Genomic DNA, 24,422 nt, shown 5'->3' with positions numbered 1-24,422 from the left:
GTAGATCTTTATTGGGAAAAAAAAAAGTCTTTTTTTCTAACCAGAACAACCCAGAAAGAAACGATGAAACAGTTTCATCTTTGTTTTATGTTCACACACAGAATTTACATACATTGGAGTGAAAGGAATTGAAAAGCAATCAGAGCAACCACAGGCTTGATTCACAACTGCTTTATCCCAGTTTTACCTAGGGAATATCTCTGAACTTTATCAAACTGGAGGAAGCAGTGGTGAATTAAGCTCCTTTGAATTAATTTCTTTGCTGGGTTTTTCTGCAAATAAAAGCCACTAATTTCAATGCAAACCTCAACTACTGCTCTTTTCTAACAACTTTATGATCACTCACATGATCTAGTGCTCGTGTCTTCCACATTTGTCAATATTCAATTAAAAAATACTCTTGGAAAGTCTTTAAGACTTTCAACCTGAGTTTTCAAACCTCACCCAGGCATGAACTGTAAGGCCACTTGAAATATTGCCTGGGTGACAACTGGACTCCAGGTAATAAAGAGTACAATAAATTATTTTGCTGTTAGTCTTGCAAATAATAAAATCATCTAACAATCCTGGGCTTTAGAAAGCAGAAAAACCCAGAGAAATTGTGTTGACCAGCCAAGAGCCTCTCATTTGTCAAGAAAACAATCAACAGGGGTTGAAGGGGATTTATCTCCTGAAATGTATTTGCCTGTGGCATGGCACTCCTGAGCCTCAACCAAAATATTTACAGTTGCGCTGGTTTCATGAAAAAGCTACTCATTCTTCAGGGAAGGAAATCAGAAATTCATAAAGGAATCATGTGCACCTCTGGGCCTGGGGAACTTTCCAAGGAGGGGTCACTAAGGTTCCCTGGCTCAGCACATCACCAGCTTCACACCCAAAGGCTACAGAAAAGCGAAATTATTGCCAAATAACAATAATGCCATGGATTCCTTGTTGGGCTGCAGTCCAGGCTCTGGGAAATCCCTGTCTTCTCAATGATCTCCTGACACAGGGCCATGATTTCCAATCCTGACTCAGACAAAGCTCCCAGAGAGTTCAGTGGGACAGGCTCAGCCCCACACCTCAAACTGGGATATTTCAGAGCCCCAAACCCCTCTGCAGCTAAAGGACCCCAACCCACAAAAAGCAAAAGCTTCCAGCTACACCTTGGTGTGAATTCTTGCTCTGCAAATGGGGATCTCTGCTCTGGCATTTAGTCCAGCTTTATTTTCAGACTGCTGCACCTGCCTGCACCAGCGGAACAAAGCTACACTTCACGTTTTCCTGATTTCCAAAGGAGTAGCAAAATTTAGGAGAAAAATATGTCCATTTAGGCCCCCAAATGTTTTCTAACATTTGGCTAAATCTGGTGGGAGTTCCTCCATGGACAGGTCACAGACACACAAACAAGGCAGTTACACAAAAGCAGCCCTATTGATCAGGGTTTGCCAAAATTTAGAGGTAATTGTTCCCTCACCAAATGCTACAGCTGGCCTTAGCTACACTCTGTCAAATTGAGTACAAATCTGGCAATTTGAGGCCACGAGGGTGAAAATCACCTCGTGCTGGTGCCCAGCACTGCTGTGCAGCCTCCAGCCCTGCTGGGGAGAGGCAGCAGGAGCTGGAAGAGCAGAGGGATCTTGTGCTGGGCGCCAGAACAAAGCGAATTTCACAAATTACAGTGGGCTAAAATTCCCTCCCCACCCCGCCTGCTCCTCCTCCCTGCTCAAAACCCACCGAGGGGCTGGATGGACACTGAGCAGCCGAGGAAGAGGCTCAGATGTGCAACCTAAATCCCTTGGACAGAGAGAGCGTGGCTTAACACGTACGTATCATTGTCCTCATCTTCCAGCAGCAGCTTCTCGATGGGCAGCGCGCCGATGGCTCTCCGGGCGTCCTCCAGCTCCTGCGGGGCTGGCTCGGGGATGGAGACGGGCACGGGCACCAGCTGGGGCCCGGGCAGGGAGGAGGAGGAGGCTGCAGGGTACTGCAGGGTGGAGGCTGGCAGGGCGGGCAGGGGTTGTGCCCATGGGAAGTACGGCAGGGGCGGCTGCTGCTCCGTCACCTCCAGCGGTGGCACCACGGCCGGGGTGGTGCTGCGGGGCTGGGGGGACAGGAGGGGACAGAAACACAGCAAGATCAGACAGACAGCTGGGGAGGATGCCTTGAGAGGATGAAACAGAGGCTAGACAGGCAAAGGAATGAAGTGAGTATTTATTCAAAACTACGCCCTGGCGTCTCCAGAGCCACAGAAGTGGCCTAGCCTGGATGTTTCCAAGGTGGAGACAAAAGGGGCTTGTCCCGAGATCTTATCCCTTTTACAAATTTCCATTCATTTACATAGAACAACCCCCTGTCCAGTCAACAACCCCAAATCACAGAACACCTTCCTCCCTGCTTGCCCTTCTCTTCCACGTTGTTTATGCTCAGGTCTAGAGTTGGAGACAATGTCCTTGAATTCCTGGCCAGGACAAGACTGCCCTACCCCATCAGCCCGTGAAGAGATCCCAGCACCACTCAATGCTGTCAAACAGAACAGAAAACCCAGCCCTAAGGCATCAGGGCAGGGGAGGATGCAGCACAGGCTGGGGAGGCTCATCCTGCTCCCAACATCCCTCGTCCTCCCTCTCCGGGTGACACTCTGCTCTGAGGGTGACAATTTTCCTGTGCCAGGGTCACGCTGGCCTCAGGCTCCCTCCAGCCCTCAGTTCCATTCCCACCCTCCCTGTGACCCTGTCACGCCCTGTGCTGGCAGCTGCCCTGGGGACAGTCCCAGCTTTGCTGCCACCAAGGCTGAAGGTGGCTCGTTGTGGCCTCTGGGACATCCCAAACCCAGCCCGTGGCCGTGTCTCAGCCTTGAGGGCCATAAAGACACAGAAATGGGGATTTGGGGATTTGCTGGCTCTGCCTGAGCAGCCAAAGTGACCCAGGGAAAGGAAAATCAGCTGCCTGAGATCCATCTGCCCTTCCCCTCTAAAGGGGACCACATCATCTTGTGTCAGCCCAGCAGATTTTGTCTGGCCTGAAGACAAATATTCTGCTGTCTTTACATATTTTGACCTTGCTCTTTTATCCCTTAACAGCAACTTCTGAGAAATTTATGGCCAAGTCATCCTTCCTGCCTCACCTGATCAATGGGTTTCCTGGAACGCCAATGACGCTCTTTATTTTTTATTTTAAACTTGGAAATAAAGAGTGAAAATCCCTGCTCATTCTGAAAGAGTGAGGAGAGCTGGGGAAAAGGTTGTGAATTTTGCCTGATTCCAGTACAACCACAACTTTTTGCTCTGCTCAGACCACACTGCTGTCCAGGAAACCACGTGGCATGGATGCAAAGACACAACATCACAGTAATTCAATAAATTAGACTAACCACACCCCACAGCTCTTGCTAGGAGGTGGGAATTAACAAAATATCCAGCTTAGTGTTTTGGACTTACTGCAAAATTGGTGATGAGAGGCTGGGAAGTGTAAGTGAGGACAGAGGAGGGTCCCACCAGGGTGTAGCTGGGGCACACGGGCTGCACGTACATATCTGCTGTGTAGGGACAGCCACCAGCCTCGTGGGACACGTACTCAGGGTAGGGACCCCACTGAGCCAGGGGCTGCAGGGGGGTGGGAGAGGGCTGGGGGATCCACCCAGAGCCCAGAGCTCCTTCCTCTGGGCCAGGCAGAGCAGGGGCAGCAGCGTCCATGTCCATGCAAGGCTGGCCTGCAAAACAGGACAGGGGTAAAGCCCAGTTCAGCAGAGCCTGCCCCGCAGAGCCACAGGGAGGCAGGGATACTTTACCCATGGGTGAGTAGGAAGGGACTGGCTGATGGGGCAAAACAACCTGGAAGAGAGCAGAAAAAAATAAAAAATCAGAGGTGAAGCCCATCAGCATTAAGCTCAATCTTACAGGGAGAAGCACAAATCGGGTATTATCAGCCAATTATCAGTGTCAGGGTCTGAATTCTCTCACCCCACACAAGGGCCAGAGGAATTGAACCTGGACACACCACCCCAAACACCCACCATGTCCCCTCAGCTCAAGGGGAGCTTAAATTGTGTTTAAATTTCGTGTAGCAGAGAGAATTCTCCTTCAGAGAGGAGCCAGCCAAGCTGCTGCCTGCTGGGAGGGTAACTGCAGGCTGAAAATCAGCAGCAAACAGCCAGGGATGGCTCTGGATGGACTTTTCTAGACTCCTGAAGAAGCTGCCTCCCTTCCAAGCCACCTTCAGTCCCCAGGAATCAGATCCTGCCTTTCCCCTTCCCATTGAGTGATGGAAGATGCTCAGCACATTAAAAACAGCCCACCTAAATAGATATAGAGCCAGCTAACAGCAGGCTAGGGGGCCTTCAAAATGCTTTAGAGATGCAGAGGTTTCTTTCATTGGCACACTACTGCTGGGGCTGGGCAGTCACTGAGCTCCTGAGGGAGAATTTTCCTCCTGTTTGTGCTTTTCCTACCGTGGCAGCTGCAGTTGCATTGGAATTGTGGAGGTTCCCTCTCTTCCTCCTCAGCAGCTCCTTCACCGGCTCCTTCACTCGGACGCCTTGGTAGGGCCGGGGCTGTGGCTGCTGCTCTGGGGCAGAAGCTGGGGGCAAAAAAAGTAATTAAAAATTAAAAATTAATTAATCAAAACATATTATTTCTTTTCCTTTCAGGGACCCCAAATCCCCACGGCAGCCTGGTGGCTGTACCAGGAACACAAGTTTGTTTTATTTTTCCTTTCTTTTGTGCCCCTCAGTGCCACTGAGCTGCAGAGAACCTTTACACACTCCCAAAAGGAAAATCAGACCAAATACACCCCAAAGGTGACACACCAGAATTGCTGGCCAGGCAGGGACATAACAAAGTAGAAATTAGATATTTAAAAGAAATAAATTCACTGTTTAGGCAGAAGGTATAAAAGCAACCCGAACTAGGAAAACATCCTCACTTGGAAAACCATTTAAGCATCATTAGTTGGACTTGAATATCTCATTTTCTCATGAATATCTCATAACTCTTCAATAACTGAATATCTTCAGGTGCTGAAGTCCCAGCCTAGACCAGAGTTGTGTTTCAGTTCCAAATAAATTTTGCTCACAGCCTGGTCGGAGGTTGATAAACAGGGGACAACACATCACAGATCTTACACCCCAAAACCTCCCAGCCCACACCCATAAATTCTGCCCCATTCTGAAGAATAATCAAGTTTCCAGCCAGCTCCAAAAGCCTCTCCCAAAGCCATGTGAGCAGTGAAAGCAGGGGAAGCACATTTCTGCCAGCGCCAGAATTAACAACTCATATTTTACACGGGGTGTTGGGAGAGGATTGATAGCAGAAGGAAGCCAGGGGATATCAAAGCCTGGTGTTTGTAAAGCCACCGATAGCTGGTGGCTGCCTGCCCCTTTTACTGCACTTTGATGTGTAAATACATAAATTGATAGGTTTTCCATTTTTAAAGATTGCAACTGGCCTTTGGTTTTGAGGTCCAGGTGGGTATCCAGCTCCAATGGGAATTTTAAATTGTTATTCCATCCCAGGAACGTTTATTTAGATTCACATCCTACGAGAATGAATCGTTTCACCTCAGATCATCTCTCCCAGGTACCTTTAATTCTGTGTACACTGAGATGTTTCTGTTGCACCTTCCTGGGAGGAGAAAAATGGAGTTCCAAATACAGAGATCATAAATCCACCTCAAAAATTACTTAACAGAATAAATGTTTCTGCTCTAATTTTTTTTTAAAATACCTTTTTCCCTTCAGCTTGGCTTTTTTATGAACTCATTATACATAATTTAATTATGCAATTTATATTGATTACTATAAATCCTTTTAGGACCAGACAGAGCTCCATTTGTGCACTGAAATGTTGCCTTTGTTACATTAAGGAAATACTTTGCTTTCAAAGTTGAAGCAAAGATGATTTTCCAGCCTTTGCCTGATCTACCTTTGCTTTCTGTGGACATCCCTTGCATCTCTTTAAATCAAATTTCTTGCATTCCTGTGAATCCTGTGGCTTTCAGAATGAAATTTTAGAAGAGAATAAGAGTTTTTTAAGTCTCCATGCAATCATCCTGAAGGGTTTTTAATACAATTCGCGTTTTGCTTTTTAAATTTAATTGGTACTAATTTATTTCAGTGCAAATAATAAAGAGTTCTGGTGTTCTTGGTGCTGCGTGAAGACATCGACTCCACAAATCTGAGCTCTGCCAGAGCTGCTCGAGTGGCAGGAATGAACATTTTGGGGAGGATCTCATCCCCAACTCATCAAAAGGCCTCCCTGCAGAATTAGGGCGGGGAAGGATGGTGGTTTCTGGCTCCAGGTTTGGGGGATGGGAAAGAAGAAATTTACTGTAAAAGCTGACAAATATACCTATTCACAGTTTCCGGTGTAAGCAGATTAACCCCCAAAAAAATAAAGAGAAAAAAAAATTAAAAACCAAAGTCTGCAGATCATATTTCAGTTCCCCCAAGCTGACCTCCAGAAATAAAAATAATGTGAGCACAGCTGCTTTTCCACTGTTCAGGGGTGTGTGGGGTCTGAGCACCACAGACAGAGCACAGCAAAATGACTTTGGGGCTTCAGGGCGCAATTCCTCATCAGGCAAAAGAGACGTGGTCATTTACCAATATCAGCGTTTGGAGGAATAACGACAATTAAAATATCTTTGTAAAGGAAGAACCTGGATTTAGTCATCCATATATAAAGGTTTTAACAAACTATGAAGCTGTTCTGGATCAAGATTCCATTATATTTTCATTTTAGTCATGAGAGTCCAAGTTCCAGCAATAAAATTAAAGGAATAGCAGCATTGTCCTGGCTTGTCTCCTGCAATTTCAGGACCCTCTGTAGGAACATTTTGATTTGCACCTGCTCTGTGAGGCTGGGAGAATTTGGAACATCTCCAGTCTAGAAAGAAGAGGAGGGACCCAAATTCAAGCATGGGAAGGTTTGCAATGGTTCCCACCTTTCCTTTGGGCTGATTTCAGTGCTGTGGCCAGGCTGCCTCCCCAGCCCTGGTGTGTGCCCAGCCTCCATCAATGTTATCACTCCTGTATTTGCTAAAAGTCCACAAAAGCCTTGAGGACTTGTGAGCAATCTTTAAAAGCGGCTGCCGAGCACCAGAGCTGCTGGAAAGGCACCAAATGGATCTGAACACCAAGGGACAACAGCGGGAGGATGTTGGACTCCAGGCCACGCTGCAGCTCATGGAAACATCCAAACTACACAAAAAATGGGATCTGTCACCCTGGATTTGTGCAGAAACAGATCCTGATCCCCAAAAACACTGATGGGAGTAGAAGGGAGGGCAGAGAAGGCACATCAAGACATCACCAACAATTCAAACCCTTTCCTCCCCTCCGTTCTGCTTCAACCATCGCTGAAACTGGAGGGAAGAGAGTGGCAGAGCAGCTGCTGGAAGGGTGCAGGCAGCCAAGCGTGGCCGGTTTCAGATCTCTAAACCTCCCCCAGGCAGCTCTGGCCCTTCTCACACTCACACTCACGGGCTGCAGCTCGGTTTGAGCCTTCCAGCCAAGGCAGAGCCATTTCCCAGCAGGCAGATCTCAGTCTGAAATGCCCTGCTGGTCCTGCAGCATGAGAGCCACCCTGCTCCCTCCTGCAGAAGATTTTTGTGCTGGTCCCTCCTGCAGAAGATTTTTGTGCTGGTCCCTCCTGCAGAAGATTTTTGTGCTGGTCCCTCCTGCAGAAGATTTTTGTGCTGGTCCCTCCTGCAGAAGATTTTTTGCTGGTCCCTCCTGCAGAAGATTTTTGTGCTGGTCCCTTCCTGCAGAAGATTTTTGTGCTGGTCCCTCCCTGCAGAAGATTTTTGTGCTGGTCCCTTCCTGCAGAAGATTTTTTGCTGGTCCCTCCCTGCAGAAGATTTTTTGCTGGTCCCTCCCTGCAGAAGTTTTTTGTGCTGGTCCCTCCCTGCAGAAGATTTTTTGCTGGTCCCTCCTGCAGAAGATTTTTTGCTGGTCCCTCCAGCAAAAAAGATTTTTGCAGAAGATTTTTGTGCTCCCAACGCTGATACCTGATAAGCTTATCAACTGATCAGTGTTCACACTACAAATGGTTTTCCCTTTTTTTTTCCTCCTCCAGTGTAATAAATAATTGAAAAGAAACACAATAGTTTCTCTTGTTTGCGGTTAGAGCAAAAGGCAATCGCTGGCTGCAAATAACAAGGAAAAATTAGATTTCAATTAGCTAGCCCCTGAGTTAATGGCTTGGATGTTGGAGATCAAACCATATTTTTATCAGACACAGTGAACTTTGGCTAATAAAAAGAAGAAAGAGGCTTCTTTTCATAGGTTTAAATGCTCAGAGTAAAATCAAAACTTTTTTACATCCATGCCCATTGCAAGGGACTCAGCATTGGTCATGATCCTGTCCTTATTTCCCAAATAATTACAGAGTTTTCCTCAAAAAAACCCACAAAAACCAGGGTGATCTTTATCTCTGCTTTGTGGTCAGTTCAGGGCAGAGGAGAAGAGCACTGAAGTGAATTTAATTCCTCAAAATCCCAGACAGTGACATGACAGGGAGTCACTCAGAAATCTTCATTCCAACTCTATCCCTATCCCTCAGCATTCTTCAGGGTCTGTCCTTCTTTTAATTAATATTTTAATTGATCCAATCAATGGTTAAAGGTAAGACATTGATACAACCCACCTGCAACTCCAGCTCCTGGAAACAAAAATCCAGTTATTTCTGCCAAGATCCATCTGAACCAGTCGTGTTGGTGGCCCCAGGCTGGGGTGGCTGGTGAGCACCAGGTCCTTGCTACCTGATCTAAATTAATTAATTTAATTTATTTATTTAATTAATTATCACCTGACTGATAATTCTCTGGCTGATCCTGAGAATGAATAACCTCATCAGCACCAAATAAACCATGAAACGACTCAGAAAATGTTTATCTGAGTTCCATTTGGCCATTTCTTGCTTTGTTATCTTTTCAGTGCCAAAGGACACATCCCAAAGCCCCAGGTTTGCACATCCAGGTGCATTTAGAGAGCTGCACATGCAGCTTTTATTGTGCATTTACACCACCCAAATTTCCCTTGAAATTATAGAGAACACAACGAAAATTGAGCTGGAGAGGATTCTCATTTGTGGGTGGGTAATTCAATAAGGATTTTGCCACCAAACATCTGGGCAGAGAATCTGCTTTAAGACAAACCCAGCTGGGAGCAGAGGCAGAAAGGGCTGAGGGGTGCCTCAGCACAAGGAAATGAACTCAGGAGGGGCCTGGGCATAATTCAACAGCCTCAACATTTCACCTGCTTACCAACACCTAAAAATGATCTTTGGCCAGGTCTTCTACACTGCATTATCACCACCAAAGTCAGGGAAATATTAATTTCCTGAATTTTTTAGATTTCTGCCCAATATCTTCATTTTCAGGTGTTGGAAATTTTCCAGGAATCAAACTAGCCTTGGATTCAGGCAAATCCATGTGCCCCGTGTTGTTCTTGAGGATAACTGTCCTTTAAAAAATATTTCCTTCACACCTAAAAGGATCTGAGTGGGAAGCACTGTGCAGAGCCTACATTTTGTTCCCACACAAGGAAGGTACTGAAGATGAACGAATACAAAGTGGATTTTGGATTTTTCCATTCTGATAGAAACAAAAATCAAGAGGAGACACAAAATGCTGGCTCTGGTTATTCTAATTAAAAAAAAATAAAAGCTTTCAAGTACCAAATGAGAGTTGGATGTGTAGTGGTGAGGGCCACTAAAAATTCTCTGTTTCAGAAGAAGAGAAGCCCTGGTGCAAAGGGGAAGCTGAGATAGACAGAAAGTGTCTTTAACCATAAGTCACCCTCAGGTCCCAATTCCTCCCAGCCCATAATACTCTTTCCATTTTAGTAATGCAACCTTTCCATTGAATTGCTGCTGTGGTCATTCGTAGAGTTTGCCACCTGCTTTGCAAAGCACGGATGGGCTCAGCTTTCGTGCTATCCCTCTTTCCTGGTGGGGTTTTACCAAATGATCACCCACAAGGTGCAGAATGCTGCAGTTTCACCTCTCAGTCTCATTAGCTGAGACTTTCAGGCCGGCTCTATGCAGCCCCACATCTATTGTGGGCAGAAAAGCTTTTTTCTCCACTTTAAAAGCGTTTGGGAAGGGATCTGCAGAGGTGTGAGTTCACAGCTCTCCGTGGTAAAGGGAATCTGAGCAGCTGAAATCTCTGCTGGTGACTGCAGCAGGAGCTGAGCACCCCAAAACCACGGACACAGCAAATCCAGCACCTAACAGGAGATTCCTGCAGGATTAGAATTAACTAGGCTGGAAAAGAGCTTTGAGATCATCAAGCCCAAGCTGCTCCCACGCCTTTCAGAGCACAAACGGTTTGTGTGGAAGGTACATTGGGGTTATTATACAAAAATTCACAATAAAAACAAACCAAGAGGAGATATCTGGTGCTGCCCATGGATTTCCCATCCCTGAGGGGCTGCTGGAGCTGCTCCCATTCAGCAGAGCCCTGGGGAGCCCCGACCAGTCACTTCTCCTGCCGTGGGAGGGGAGGCTTTCGGGCTGAGCCTCCCTGGGGGTTTGTGAGCGGAACAGGGCCCCCCTCCTGCAGAGGAGTCACTGTGCTGTGACCTGGGGAACATTCCCAGCCTGCAGGGACAGCAGAGTGTCCCAGGTCCCCTTGGGTTCCTGCAGGAATGTCCCCAGAAGGAGCAGGACAGCCACCCTGGAGAGGTGTCCTGAGAAATGCCCTCGGGTGAGGTCTGGTGTCACTGTGGGGTTTGCACAGGATGTCCTGACCTGCCAGAATCGATACCTCCACCTCCAACCCTGAGGCTTTTTATCCCAAATTGCAAAATGCATATTCATATCTTTTATCTACACGCTAGCCAATCTAAGTACAATTTTAAAGTTCGTAAAAAGTACGAAAAACGGTATCAAAACCTACGCACATAACATATCTATTAAGGCAAAACTCTATCTTACTAGCATAAACTTCTATCTTGTTATTGTAGAAAACTTCTATCCTAGCATGTATGAAAAACTCTGTCTTCCCTTCATAAAGTTCATACAAATTACAAACAGCACTCTACCCTATTTTTGTTATGTCTACACTATCGCAAAGCCTGAAGCTTGTTAGCTCTACCCTAGCAGTTAGGCACTTTGAAAAGGTTTAAGGCTTAAATTTCTACTTCATGTGTGTGTGGCTTTATATATTTTAATTTTTCCAAAGGTTTTAATTCAATTCCTCTATTTTTCATTTTCTGTGGAGGATCCATGGGAACACGGACTCCAACACGCCAGGATCATCCAGTCTGGGCTGAATGGATCACGCAGGGATTGAACCCCAAATCTGGGTGTTCTCAGCACTGAGTGAATCCTCAGGGTTTCAGTTTGGGAAGTTCCCAGGTCACCTGCGCTGCCTCTGCAGCGATTTCTGTCCCAGGGCAAGGCCACGGGTCTGGTGTGGCCACAGGAACATCCAGGGGCTCTCCCAGGTGGCCTGAGGCAGGTGGGGCAGGAGACGTGAGGTGACAGCTGGTGACACTGCCAGGAAACAGAGGTGACACCAAAGGGGGTGCACAGAGCTTCCACTGAAACCCACAGGATGGGGCACCCCAAAACCTGCCCTGAGCTCAGGGGTCACACAGGGGCTCCAGGACACCCCTCCCTCAAAGCCAACACGCTGCAGGGGCTGGGAAAAGAGGCAGCACTCATCAGATTCCCAACAGAGCCACGCTGGGAAAAGGAATTCTGACAAAAATACAACAGGAGGGAGATTCGAGGATTAACAAGCTCAGGGGACACTGGCCAGGAGCTGTCTGTAAATTATCATCAGTCAAATTATTATCAGTCAAATTATCATCTGTCTACAAAGCATTATCTTTATCATATCATGACTGACACGATTTGATTTGTAATTCCTGCAAGTGTCAAAGGGAAAAAGCAAAATAAAAACACCAATTCAGTTCTCAGTTTCTTCCTACCGAAAGCATGGTTGTTAGCATTGCTTTGTCACTGCAGGAATAAATAAAAAAAACAAAAACCAATAAACCATTCAGGGATTTCTGAGATGGAAGGTTAGAATCAGGATTTGGATGTAATCATCCTGCTGTTTTTTCCACGTCTTCTCCTGAAAACTGCTCAAGGTGAAGGGGGAAATACAACCAAAACTTCCCAAATACACATTTGAGCTTCCAAAATGTTCAGCTGAAAAGCAAGAAAGCAGAAAAAAAACCAGAGGAAATGGATTTCAAAGCTCACAAAGGCACATGGTGGGTTTGCTACACGCAGTAAAACAACCTCCAAGCTGTGATAAAAAGATGAGTAATGTCAGATAAGTCACTGGCAAGGGTTTAAGAAATTAATTTTTCCACTCAGGTGTGTTGTACCATTCTATGCTAATGGAACAGCAGGGTGAGAGGCAAAGGGTGGCTGCACAAACGAGCATCACCTACTGATGACAAATGAGATTTATGAGATAAGAGTGAGAATGAAAACCTTGCAAGAAGCAAACACCTACCTGGAGTAGGATCAATAAACTACAACAGCAAAGGTGGGCCCCGACGAGTGAAATTATCTTGAAAACAAGAAAACTGATTTCCTGTAAAGTCATAACCGTATTGCCTTGAGCTGCTTTGTTCCTTACCTTTTTTAATTAGCTGAAAGAGGTATCAAAAAAAAAAAGGGCACAGAAATAAGATTTCTCACAGGTTTCACTTTTCAAAAGGAAAATTTTCTGCTATGTAACCACCGTAACCTTTGATATAATACCTGCATCCTGTTATTGTTTTTATGAATCATACTCTTCCACTTGATTCATAGTGATGAAAGCCAACAAAGCAGCCCTGAGCTCATATCCCTGCTGGAAAATGAGCATCACACCTCAGCCCTGGCCTCTCCTGAGCCATCCCTGAGCATCCCCTCCCCTGCTCACGCATCCCTCACCACCCTCAGCTGTCACCAGAGGTAGGAAAAGCAAACCAGAGCTCACTTACATTTTTGCCAGTGCATTCTGTGGTGGGATGGAGCTTTTATTTTTCCCCTTTCTTGGCTGAGGATACCTCGGCTCTGTGTGTGTGTGGCTGCTGGGTGGGGAGGTGACAAGTGAGGGTCAGGATGTTTCTTTCGGCTTTTTAAAAGCGCCGTGTTCCCGCTGAGCCCGGTGACATCATCACCCCTCCAACCAGAGCCACTTCTACATTTTCCCTTTCCTCTCTGCTTCTTCTTCTTCTTCTTCTTCTTCTTCTTCTTCTTCTTCTTCTCCTTCCCCACACTCAGCAGCTCCTCCGAGGGCAGCGAGCCCTGGGAGATGTTCTGCATTAAAAAAAAAAAAAAAAAATAGGTGTTCTGCATAAAAAAAGGGTCAGACCCAGATGGGTTTGAACAATCAAAGGAGGAACCTGCCTCTCCTGGGATTTTCACCACAAATTTGCAAAATCGGGGCAGAAGGGTCTTTTAGGAAGGTTTTTGACCTCTTGTGGCACTGAGGGTGATTTTTATTTCTCACATTCTGCTGCTCTGGGTGGCACAGCTCTTGTCTTCACACACCCAAAGCAGCGCCCAGGCCGTGCCTGCCTGGCCCTTTAAATGTGCAACCCTTCTAAAACCCAAAATTTGAGTGTTTGCTCCTGCCTTATGAGAATCTCAACTCCCCGGGGCCACTAAATTTGAACTTGTGAGGAAACACCTGTAAACACTTCAAGCCCCATTAAGCCAGGACGTCCTTCATTTAAAAAAGAAACCCCCTCTTTTTTTTTCTGTTTTGTTTTTATCAAAATACAACACTTCCTACCCAGGGTGAAGCAGCCCTTCCAAAAGAGCCTGCAAAGCTGAAGGAAGGCCTGGAGAAGCTCTTGGCATTAATGACAGCACCATCACCCTCCACACCATGAGCACAACCCTCTTCCCTCTAAAAATCAGACCCCTGGGATGAGTTCTCACAATTAACATTGATTGAGGAGCTTCATTCCCAGAGAAATATTTGGTGGAGCTGCACAGTGAGGTCAGGATCCCATCATTCCATCATTCCCATCCCGTCATTCCCATCTTGCTGTTCAGTTTTTAAGCATTGAATTGCCCCAAAAATCTGCTCTCCCGAATTTCCCTTCCTATAAAAAGACCGAGGCAGGATCTGGTGGGGGTTTGGGTCAGAATTCTACTAAAGGAATTTTACTCTTTCAGGTATTTCAGGCACCTCTTGGGAACAGATCCATTCTGTGACCCACTCTACGACACACCAAGCTGCATTTATTGGGAAAACACAGATTAATCAGATGAATAATGAATTGTACTCACTCTGCTTCAAAGACTTGTCCAAAAACCAAAAAAAAGAAGCAAACCCCAGAGCAAGCGGAGTGGAAAGAATTAAGGGATGTGCATGTCTGCCCTCCAAACCAGCCCCGACCTCCTCTGTTCTCAGGCACCAGGGCATTGTTCAGCCACATTTTGCATATCTGAATTACTGCTGAGTACCAGCCCCACGCTGGGACATCCTCCCTGCTGCTCAAGTGCTTAGTAACAGCTGAGACTGCAAAACCCGACAGGTAGGCTGGGGTTTGACTGCCAGGGAAGCCTGGAAAAGCGTTGAGACTGGTTTCACTGGAATTTCAGCCACTCCAGAGCACAAAGGAACCACAGACTCTCCTACCTGTGAGATACCCATGTTGTATTTCTCCTAAATGACAGAAACTCTGTTTCAGAAACCTCTTACGTGTGTAGAATTAAGAAAATCCAGCAGCAAATCTCTTCCTGACAAATTCAATCTAAAGGCAGAGCAGAGATTTGGATTTGCTGACAGCCTGAAGGACAGGGCAGTGCCAGGGAATTGGGAGAAGCTCTGGAGTTTGCTTGGAGTAAAGGCAGTGCCAGAGGGGGTTTGGGGTGTTCTCTGCTGAAATCTTTTCGTGGAAATCCTGAATTCTGACAGCTCAGACCTTCTGGGACAGAGCAAAGCCCAGGATGGGAGCCTGAGCACAGCTGCAGGAAAATCTTTGTCCCTGTTTCCTTTTCCTTCTCCTATTTCCTATTAGCAGAGCTGCATTACGAGTTTTTAGTGAAATCCTTTGTCCTTCACCCAGTTGTGTGGGGAGAAGGATCTCATTGACATTGTCAATCCTGAGTTTTCTGCTCCTGGAATATTCATTCTAGGCAGCACAACGAATTAATTCATCCTTTAGGAGGATCTGACCAAATCTGACAGAACAGAACTGATAATTCTCAGACAAATGCATTTACTAATTTGCTGTTTTCCAGATGAATCTATTTTCCTCCTTTCAGAGCCTGAAATCAAAGCCTCAGGCAGGACTCTGGGCTGGTTTTCCACCCTGAGAACACTCTCTGTGTACATTTGTGCCCTGCAGAGCAGCAGCAGAGATTTGTACACAGCGGCTCTGGAGTGCAGCTGAAGGCAGATTGCTTCACAGCCCAAAGTAAATATACAGACTCACATTAAAAGAATCTATATGTGCTTATCATCCTGCCCTTAACTGTGCTTTAATTGAGCTTAGAAAAGCTGTGGGTAATGTTAAATAACTCAGGATTAAACAGGGTTTGAGGTCCTTACATCGATACTTTAAAAATACGAAGCCAGGCAGATAAAGTCTTATTGTAATAAACATTTAAAATGAGGAAGTTGCAGCAAAGGGACATGTTTTCCTCAGATAAAGCTGTTTTGGTGGCTGATAATCATCCATTTCCATATTTTACACATAGTTTCTAGATTAACTTTTGATGTGCTTAACAAAGAATCACTCTCTGAAAAGTAACTTCAGTTGTACATTAAGAAAGGGCCACATCACCCCACACTAAGCAAAATGAAAATGTGAGGTTTTCCTCATTTAATGCATTTTATAAATGCAATTTAGTTAAGGATCATTTATTTATGAGGTGCAAAGAGACAAAAGCAGAGAGAAAGATCAAAAACGTCATATTTGCCTCTTCACTTGAAAACTCTGTTATTCATGATTCAGGTTTATAAATGTGAACATGAATTATTATAAACTATAAACTTTAGGCCTGTAAATAAATCTGGAGCCTCAAAATTGTTGCAGGCCATCCACCCCTCCCTTTTTTTTCATGGCAAACCCTTTCTCCATCCCTCATCCCTCCTGCCACTGCTTCTCCTCAGCACAGCAGTGAAGTGATGGGGAGAAAGCAGATTTTTGGAGATCTTGCAGCTAAACTCTCTGCAAAAAATGTGTTTATACTCTAAGCTGATGCTGCTCTTAAGGGGAACTAAAACCAAGAGCTGTCCCTGCTCGGTCTGGTCTGGCCCTGCAAGAATTTTGAGTGACAAATCGAAATTTCCCAATGATTTTAGATCAATCTGAACCTGAGCTTTAATTCACTCCCTCGTCTCTCTGATGTTGTCTCACCTGCCCAGCTCCAGGGAATCAGTGATTTTCTGCAGAAAGTGGATTAATGCTGTTGACAGAAGTGTTGGGTTTTGTTGTTGTTGTGGGGTGTGGGGTTTATTTTCCTTTGTTTTTAAACTGGTCAATATTAGCACTTCAACCCTGCCATACAGGACAAGAGGCAGGAATATTTAAGGAGTAGTTTGATATTTCAGAAAGCCTTGTGGTCTGCAAACACAAACATTTACCTTTGAGAACACAAAACCTAAATTAATGAGTGGATCTTTGGATGAGTTTAGAGGAAACTTAGAAAAGGTTCTCAGACTCCTTTCCTAATCAACCAAGAGAGAGAAATGGAGGAAATGAGAATCTGTGTCTCATTTCAGGCAACAAAATCTGACATGAGACTGGGAAAGATTTGTTATTTCAGATCTCAGATTTTACAGTCTGTGTCTTGGCTTTGTAGCCTGATATTGAAATTATTGCAGGAAAGCACCCAGGGGCAGAGCTCAGAGAGCCTGGATGTGCTCCAGCCCCGCGTTTGGGGACATCCCACGGTGTCCTGGTGAATTCCCTGAGCACAGCCAGAGCTCTGGGCCACCCAAATCCCACCACCCTCAGCTCTCCTGGTGGGACCCAGGCCAGGACTAAACGAGGCTCCCCATTCTGGAATTGAGGTGAATAAACAGCAAAATTCCTTTGCTCAGAGTCACAAAAGAAATCTGTAACAGCGCCAGGAGCAGAGGCCAAATTTTGGGCCAGTCCTGCTGATCCTGTGCTTGCCAAGAAGTGCATCACTCCTTTTATTCAGTGCCATAATTGACATTGAAACGAGCGTGGCACAACAAACTCGGTTTTGTTGGGGTTTTTTTCTTCTTCTTTCGTTTTTTAATATCGATATCAGCCTCACACCTCCCACTGCACCCTCTGAAACGAGTTCTGATTCATTCCTCAGCTTTGATAAGGAACAAATGATGCAGCCCTGGTGTGTGCTCAGCACTGGAGATGAAATCCTCGGGCAGAATAAACCACCAGAGCCCTCCCAGCAGCCAGGACCTGATCCTGGCCCGTTCCATCTCCCCTCCAGGGTTCTGACAGGGATCTTTGCACACAATAAATTATCCCTTCCATCAGGCACAAAGGAAAGTGGGGAACACTTCAAAGCTCTGCCTGAGTGAAGATGTTCTAAAGATCCTCGAGAAAATTCTGAGTTCTGGAGCAAAAAGAGAAAAATCAAAAAAACCCAACTCAACCGTATTTGTCTGCACTTAGAGAGGTGAGAATCCCCCATCAGCAAGAAGTTGTGGGGTTCTTAACACACCCCAAGTACTGGAAGAGCTTTTTCCAGGAGTTTTTATCCTTAGGAATGATCTGGTCCATTCCTGAGCTCCAAGAGGCGAGCGGTTCACATCCTCCAAAAAACCCCAGACCGACACAGAACCACCCCAGCACTTCTTAAGGATTTAAGAATATAGAAATATTGAAGAATACAGAAATATTGAAGAATACAGAAATATTGAAGAATACAGAAATATTTATGAATCCTGTTTATAGTGATCACCCCCCTCCCCTCAGCTCTCCCTGCTGCCCACACAGCCCATGCCCAGCACAGCCTCAGGGTTTCATCTCCATCAATTCTGTGATTCCTGAGAGGCTCCCAAAGCCCCTGGGCTGAAAGGAGGAAGGGGCAGCACCTCTGTGACTTCCCCCTGGTGCTGTGCTGGCTCCCAGGGCTGTGCTCACCACCAAACCCATCCAGGGTGATCTGCTGGGAAATCACAGCCGGCGGAGCCGCCCCCAAAACAAACGTGGCGCTGACAGAAATCAGACACAGGGAGCAAATGATTCACAGAAAGAAAACAGGATTAAGGCTATCACTGAGTGCCACGCACGGAAATGGCACGGCTGGCTCTGGGAGCTGCCACGGTGACACCTTAGAGGAGCCTGGGGTGGGTACCTTCAGTTTTATTTTCATTTATTTCAGGCTCTGTGCTGCCCAAGGTGCAGCTCTGAGCTCACACTCAGGGTCACTCAGCTCTGCACAGGGACACAAAACAAATCCTTTTCCTGCTGGAGAACAAGGAGAACTTTCAGCCCCAAAAGCACAAACAAGGGTGGCTGGAGGGAGGAACAAGAAGGATGGGACCTCCCAGCCTGGGGCTGGAATTGGACAATTAAACCCCAAAATGCAAATGGACCAAAACTTATCAAAGTGTGAGACCTTGTGACTGATCATCCATTTTGGGTCCATTTTGGGTCCATTTTGGGTCCATTTTGTGACCATTTTGTGACCATTTTGTGACCATTTTTGGTCCACCTTGGGTGTAGCCCTGGCCAGGCTCTTGTCCTGCCCAAGGTGTGCCCTAAAGTCCTTTCAATAAATCCCTGCTTTATTCTCTGGCTCTGTCCAGTCTCTGTTCCAGCTCACCCTTCCCAAGGCATCAGGGTTACACCAGTTTACACCAGTTGGGAAATCAGTGCAGCAGAAGGTTCCCAGCTCCCTCTGGAGTTGCAGACCTGGCCTGTTCCACACAGAGCTCACAGAAATTATTTTGCCCAAAAAACCTTTTACTCCCTCTTTGCCGAGCCTGCCAAAGCCCAGCAGGTTTTTGAGGAATATTTAAGAGCCTCTCTCTCCTCCCAGGAGCAGAACTGAAGGTGTGAAACGCCAGCTCAGAGCTGCTTCTCACGCCCCACATTCACCATTCGCAGAAGAGGCTTTCACTCCGAATTCCTGTTAGTGCTGGCACGGGTCTGGGTTCTGAGAAGGGCTCTTTGGGCTGGATGCACACTCAGGCAGGTCCTGGAAGGTGTTTCAGAGCTCACAGTCCGTGTGCTCAGTTCACACAGTGGAACAAACCCACCTCAAAGCCTTTCAGAAAAGCCACGCTCAGCCAAGCCCTGTGCCCAGCTCAGCAGAGCAATCCAGGGGCTCCAACAGCTCCTGTCACATCCAGAGATCACCCCAGGCTCACCAAAACCCAACACCAGCATCTCTTCAAGCCAGGGGTGCTCAATATTCTGCTGTCAGGTCAGAAAATCACGCTGCTTCCACCTGATTCATTTAACACACCAGCCTGACTCTGCTACCAAGGCAAAAGTTCAGCCCCACAGTGAGTCACGAGGAAAGCCCAGTCCCGTTTTTGTGGTCTCTCCTGGAGCTCAATCACGCTGAGGGCGCTCTCCGAGCGCGTTTGCCCCCAGAGTTTCGAGGAGGAGCAGGACCCAGCAGCCTTGGCAGCATCTCCCGCCTGCCTTCCCCCGAATCTCTGCCCAGGAGTGGGCAGGGAACAATAGCGAGCTGGGAGTGTACACAGCAGCTTCATTTACTTTTCTGTGCTCTCCTCCAAACCTCTGGGAAAGCCCCCTGAGGGTGCAGCTGCTCCTGGTTTACTTTTCCCAGGACACGAGGGGTGAGAGGGGTTGGACAGCTCTGCCTGCAGGACTGACCCGAGCCCAGCTCACCTCTGCTGTCACCTTCATCCTCTGCCTGCTCTGGGGGAAAAGGCCCCATGGGGAACCTGGGGGAGAGGAAAACAGGAAAAATTTTTGATTTGGTTCACTTTGTGTGTGTTCCTGTCCATTCTTTGCTGTTACTGTGGCAGTATTTGACCAAAAAAGGCAAATTTTTGGCATCAAAAAGAACCCACAGCATGTCCAGGCACCTGGAATAGTCACAGAGGGAAGGGCAAGGAGGAATTTTTGTGTTTGGAACAGCTCCTGCTCTGAAGAGAAAGTCACAGCTCCCTTTGGGGCTGGTGAAATGTGAGATTCCAGCTCAGAGCCCTCGGAGCCAGCCCAGCCCTGGCTGCAGAGGTGTCCATCAGCATTTAAATGACATTTCTCGATTTCCTGACACCAATCCCTGTTCCACCCACCCCACAGCCAGCGCTGCTCCAGAGCATCCCCATCCTCCAGAGCCACCTCCCTCCTCCTCCCCCTGCCATTGTCCCCAAACCCCAGCACGAAGCCACCCAAAACTGCAATAAAACACGAGCAAAAGCCACAATTTAGCCATTAAACCCCAAAGTTTCGCAGTCAGCATTTACAGATAAATTTGTTTTAGTTTCTCAGATGTGCAGATTCGTTGGGTGAAGCTGCCACCTGCCGGTCCCCTCCCTGCTGCTGAGGATTGAATCGTCAAATCAGGGGAAATGCTCAAAAAAAAAAAAAAATCAGAAACGACCTCCTTTCCCCTCATTCCATCCAGTAAATCATGATTTTAAAAAAGGAAAGGGCAGCAACGGGAAAAATGAGCTGTAAGAGCGGCACACTGGAGTAAACTGAGAATTCTGCTCTCATTTTTGTTCAGGACTCACAGGCAGATTTATGACTCATTATATAAAATACCCCCCATAAAGCAGAAATTCTGTTTGCAGACATGAATCTTCTGTTAGCCGCTTCTGCCTGCAGACTTTGCCTTTAACCCAAATTTTTATTTTAAAAAAAAAACAAAGATATAAAATGCAGCAGATGTTTAAAAGTTTCATCACTGTGGCAGTAACATCAGCAGCAAGGAATGTATTTGAGAAAAATATTCAAACCAGACATTCTCATTTAAAATTCTGATTGCTCCCAAACCATTTTTTCTACAGATTTTTGGATAATCTCCCTCCTCTCTTGCAGTGCAGAGAGAGATAAAGGTATTTTCTTGTGCTCTAGATGCACAAAAATGATAAAAATAAAGGAAAAAAAAAAGGGTTTTCCTTCTGGAGGACTCAGCTGTGAAAATTCCCCACTCTCAGTGTCTGGAGCTCTCCCTGGGTGACTTTTAATTGTGTTTAATCGAGGTAGAGAAACCAGCTCAGACTGAACTTGACGATTCTGGTGCAAGAACCAACGAAAGCATTTAATTTTCCATTTAATTCTCCCCTTTGTTCACCTGTCAACAGCTCTGCACACTCTGCAGTTATTTATTTTCCACACAATTTCACCTCTGAAGGTGCTTTGAGCCAGGGAAAGGCTGATGAGGGAAGTTTATCCTGGAGGGAGTCTGGCCTCAGGAATCCTCACCTGCAACCTGAGCTGGGGCTGCCAGAACTCCTTCAGCCCCTGCTCTCCCTGCAGTGCCAGCCCTGCAACCCTGCGTGCCCCAAACCTCTAAAAAATCAGATTAAATTCAATGATTACACTCAGTGTGAGGTATAGAAACATCAAGTGTTGTGGCTATCACAGTTAAATGCTCATTTTCACTCTCAGGTGGATTTTTTGTTGGAATACACAAGTTCTGCAGGGAGAATTTGGGGATTTCCCAAATGTTAAAATCATTTATTCCCTCCCAATTGCAGGCACTGAGTTCAAGTGCATCACAAGTGCAGGCAGGCTGCGGCCAGGTGAATAAATTCAGGAAAAAATCAGAGTTTTTTGGGAAGAATTTGCCTTGGATTTGGGAAACATTTGGCTGTAGAACTCCAATTTTCCATGCCTGTCACCCTCTGCACTCCTGGGAAAAACAGCAGAGAGGATGGAGCAGAGCATCCCACTGTGGAAAAGGGGAAAATTCCCGAAATCCTGGCAGGCAGCAGAAAAAACTGGGCGTGTTTTCAGCAAGAATTAATTTATCTGCAACCTTTGCAAGGCACGAGGTCAGGGCAGGGGTATCTGCATTCTGCTGAGGGCTCTGCAAAATTTGCATGGAGTTTTCTGTTCTGATAACATCACAGGAGGAAAGAAAATCAAATAAAAAACAACCAAACAAACCAAAACAAATCAGATTGTGCTGTAAGCGAGGTAAACGTGGACTTTCCCAGCTAAACCTCTCGATATGGTAAAAATATTGTGACTCATTTATTCTGATGTTTCCTCTGGCTTTGTAACTTCTAAATGAAACATTTGTAGTGAATACACAAATGAGCTGAGGTGTTGATTATTTTTATGTAAGGAAAAATGTTGTTTTCAGTTTCCCTTCCAAGCTTTGTCAACACTGGCTGGATTTTCTCGGTGGCCACAGCAAATGGAACATTTCAGCCTCTTCAGGGAGGCAGAAAGAGCCAAAGCAACAAATCCCATTAAACCACTGAATGCTCAGAAAATGAATGAGCTTTGTGATTTTTCTGTATGAAATAAAATATTTAAAAATCCCAGCTCAAATAAACCAACCAAACTCAAATTCACAGAGCACACCCAGGTCAGGGGTCAGGGATGAAAAGTCCCTGCTGTTCCCATCCTTGGTGAGATTGACTTTTGTTATATTATTAAATATGTGCATCTTTTCAAAATTCTGCCATAGATTTTAAGGTGTCTCTGAAAACCTCAGGACTCCTGAAACAAAAATTCTGCTTTTTGTGAAAATCAGTCCCTTATGAGATCCCAGAAAATGGCACCACTGAGATCATTAAAATGCAGAAAACCCATTCTCTCCTTTGGGAGAAAACTTCAAAGAAGAATTCTCTAAGATTTGGAAAAAGCATGGCTGGACCCTAGGAATCTGCTCAGCAAGAAGTTAATTTATTAATTATGTATTATTTTAATTTAATTTCTAATTTATTAATTTATTAATTAACTTCTTCAAAGCTCTACCCCCCTCCTACCTGGAATTCCTCTCCAGCATCAGCTCCCAAACAAGAGGAGACTTTGGCTCTTCCCTGTATTTTTGAAGGGATAACAGTGAATTAAACCTCCAAGAATATTAACCAAGGGCCACGCAAAATAATCCAATTTTAGAGCTTTTGTACAAACCTTGACCCTGCTAACAGCAGAGAGCCCTGCAGGTAATTAACTGAGCCTAACGAGGCTCAGGCAGGCAGGACACAACGTGTTTTATGGGGATTTTTCTGCCTGGGCCCTGTTTTATGGGGACCATTCCTTTTTTGTGACCCTTTGGATGTGGCTCCAGGCAGGGGCAGCTCCTGACTCACCCTAAAATCCACCACTTGTCCCGCAGGAAAAATAAGATTTGCTCAATCCCTTGGGAGAAAATTCACAGTTCTCTGAGAGAAGTGGGTGAAAATCTGAAATATCTCTGTGCTACTTCATTGCCAGGTCTGAACTGCCAGCATTTTTCTTTATTTTTTTCCCTCTCCCCTCTCCAACTGTTCTGGTTTATTTTCAAATTTTTGACATTTAACATTTATCTTCAAGAAGCAGCACCTGCAATCGAGTGGGTGAGAGTATTTCTGTAATTAATTTTTTCAAAAAGGCAAATCCAGGGACTTCAGCGGCAGGGAAGGACTTGCAAACATGAGCTTGAGAGTGTTTGAGATTTAAGAACAGACTACAAATATGAGAAACACTGGGGTTTATTTAATCCTGCTAATCTCAAGCCAATGGTTGAGGATAAGATTGGGGATTTTTAAATATTTAAGATAATGGTATGCTGAATAGATGGGCACACTCCTAAAAAAACAAAAATTAAACAAAAATTGCATGGATTCTGGTCATTAACATCCTCTGGCTCTCCCTGGTGATTTCAGCTGGAATGATATCATTATCCTGGCATCCAAAATAACCAAAAAAACCCCAAAATAAACCCCAGAACCCCAAAGGTGTCCCATGGAAACACAACTTCCAACAGGTAATTCATGAGTTAACCCTGAGTTAAGGTGAATCCCCCAGGATGACTCTTTCTTGAGCATAAATGGAATTCTATCCCCATAAATGGAATTCTATCCCCATAAATGGAATTCTATCCCCATAAATGGAATTATTCTATCCCCATAAATGGAATCCTATCCCCATAAATGGAATTCTATCCCCATAAATGGAATTATACCCCCTGAGCACTTTGATGCTATCGGGGCCATTTCTGGGGCGGTTTTGCTGTTGAGCAATGCCCCAGCAGCACCCCCAGCTCTGCTGAGCAGGGGCAGCTCCAGCCCTGCAGCATTCCCGGGATGAGGATCCTCAGGAATTCCAAACCCAGCTCATCCCTGCAGAGAGCACAGGGAGCTGGGAGGTCACTCCAGTGCCCCACAGCCACCAAAACTCAAATTTGAGCAGAAAAACTTTGTCCTCCAAGCTTTCCACACCCACCAAGCTCTGCTCAAATGTTGGACTCGATGATCTTGGAGGGTTTTTCCAGCCCTAGTGATGCTGTGGTTCCACAAACTGGAATCCCCTCTGCCCACGAGTGCTCACTGAGGACTCAGGTTCTTGATTTTTCAAGGCAGAAATGAAATTTTCCACCCTCCAGCTCCGC

General features: G+C 45.9%; 1 protein-coding gene across 2 annotated transcripts; it reads right to left on the bottom strand.

The window, feature by feature from the left end:
* Positions 1-25: 25 nt before the first annotated feature.
* On the bottom strand, positions 26-14,423 carry POU2AF1 (POU class 2 homeobox associating factor 1). 2 transcript variants are annotated; one of them, XM_063417994.1, is made up of 6 exons: positions 14,229-14,423; positions 12,929-13,247; positions 4,430-4,557; positions 3,770-3,812; positions 3,420-3,691; positions 26-2,083 (listed from the first exon to the last, which is right to left on the bottom strand). In XM_063417994.1, the coding sequence occupies exons 2-6, from the start codon at positions 12,942-12,944 to the stop codon at positions 1,769-1,771; spliced, it is 774 nt and encodes a 257-aa protein (XP_063274064.1). In that variant the 5' UTR covers positions 12,945-13,247; positions 14,229-14,423; the 3' UTR covers positions 26-1,768. The 2 variants fall into 2 exon arrangements, with proteins under 2 accessions (XP_063274064.1, XP_063274063.1); XM_063417993.1 differs by lacking the exon at positions 14,229-14,423 and having other exon boundaries at positions 12,929-13,644.
* Positions 14,424-24,422: the final 9,999 nt, after the last annotated feature.

This window comes from Prinia subflava, chromosome 22 (genome assembly GCF_021018805.1).
Source record: "Prinia subflava isolate CZ2003 ecotype Zambia chromosome 22, Cam_Psub_1.2, whole genome shotgun sequence".
NCBI classification, from domain to species: Eukaryota; Metazoa; Chordata; class Aves; order Passeriformes; family Cisticolidae; genus Prinia; species Prinia subflava.
This window is presented reverse-complemented; position numbering and strand designations above follow the sequence as displayed.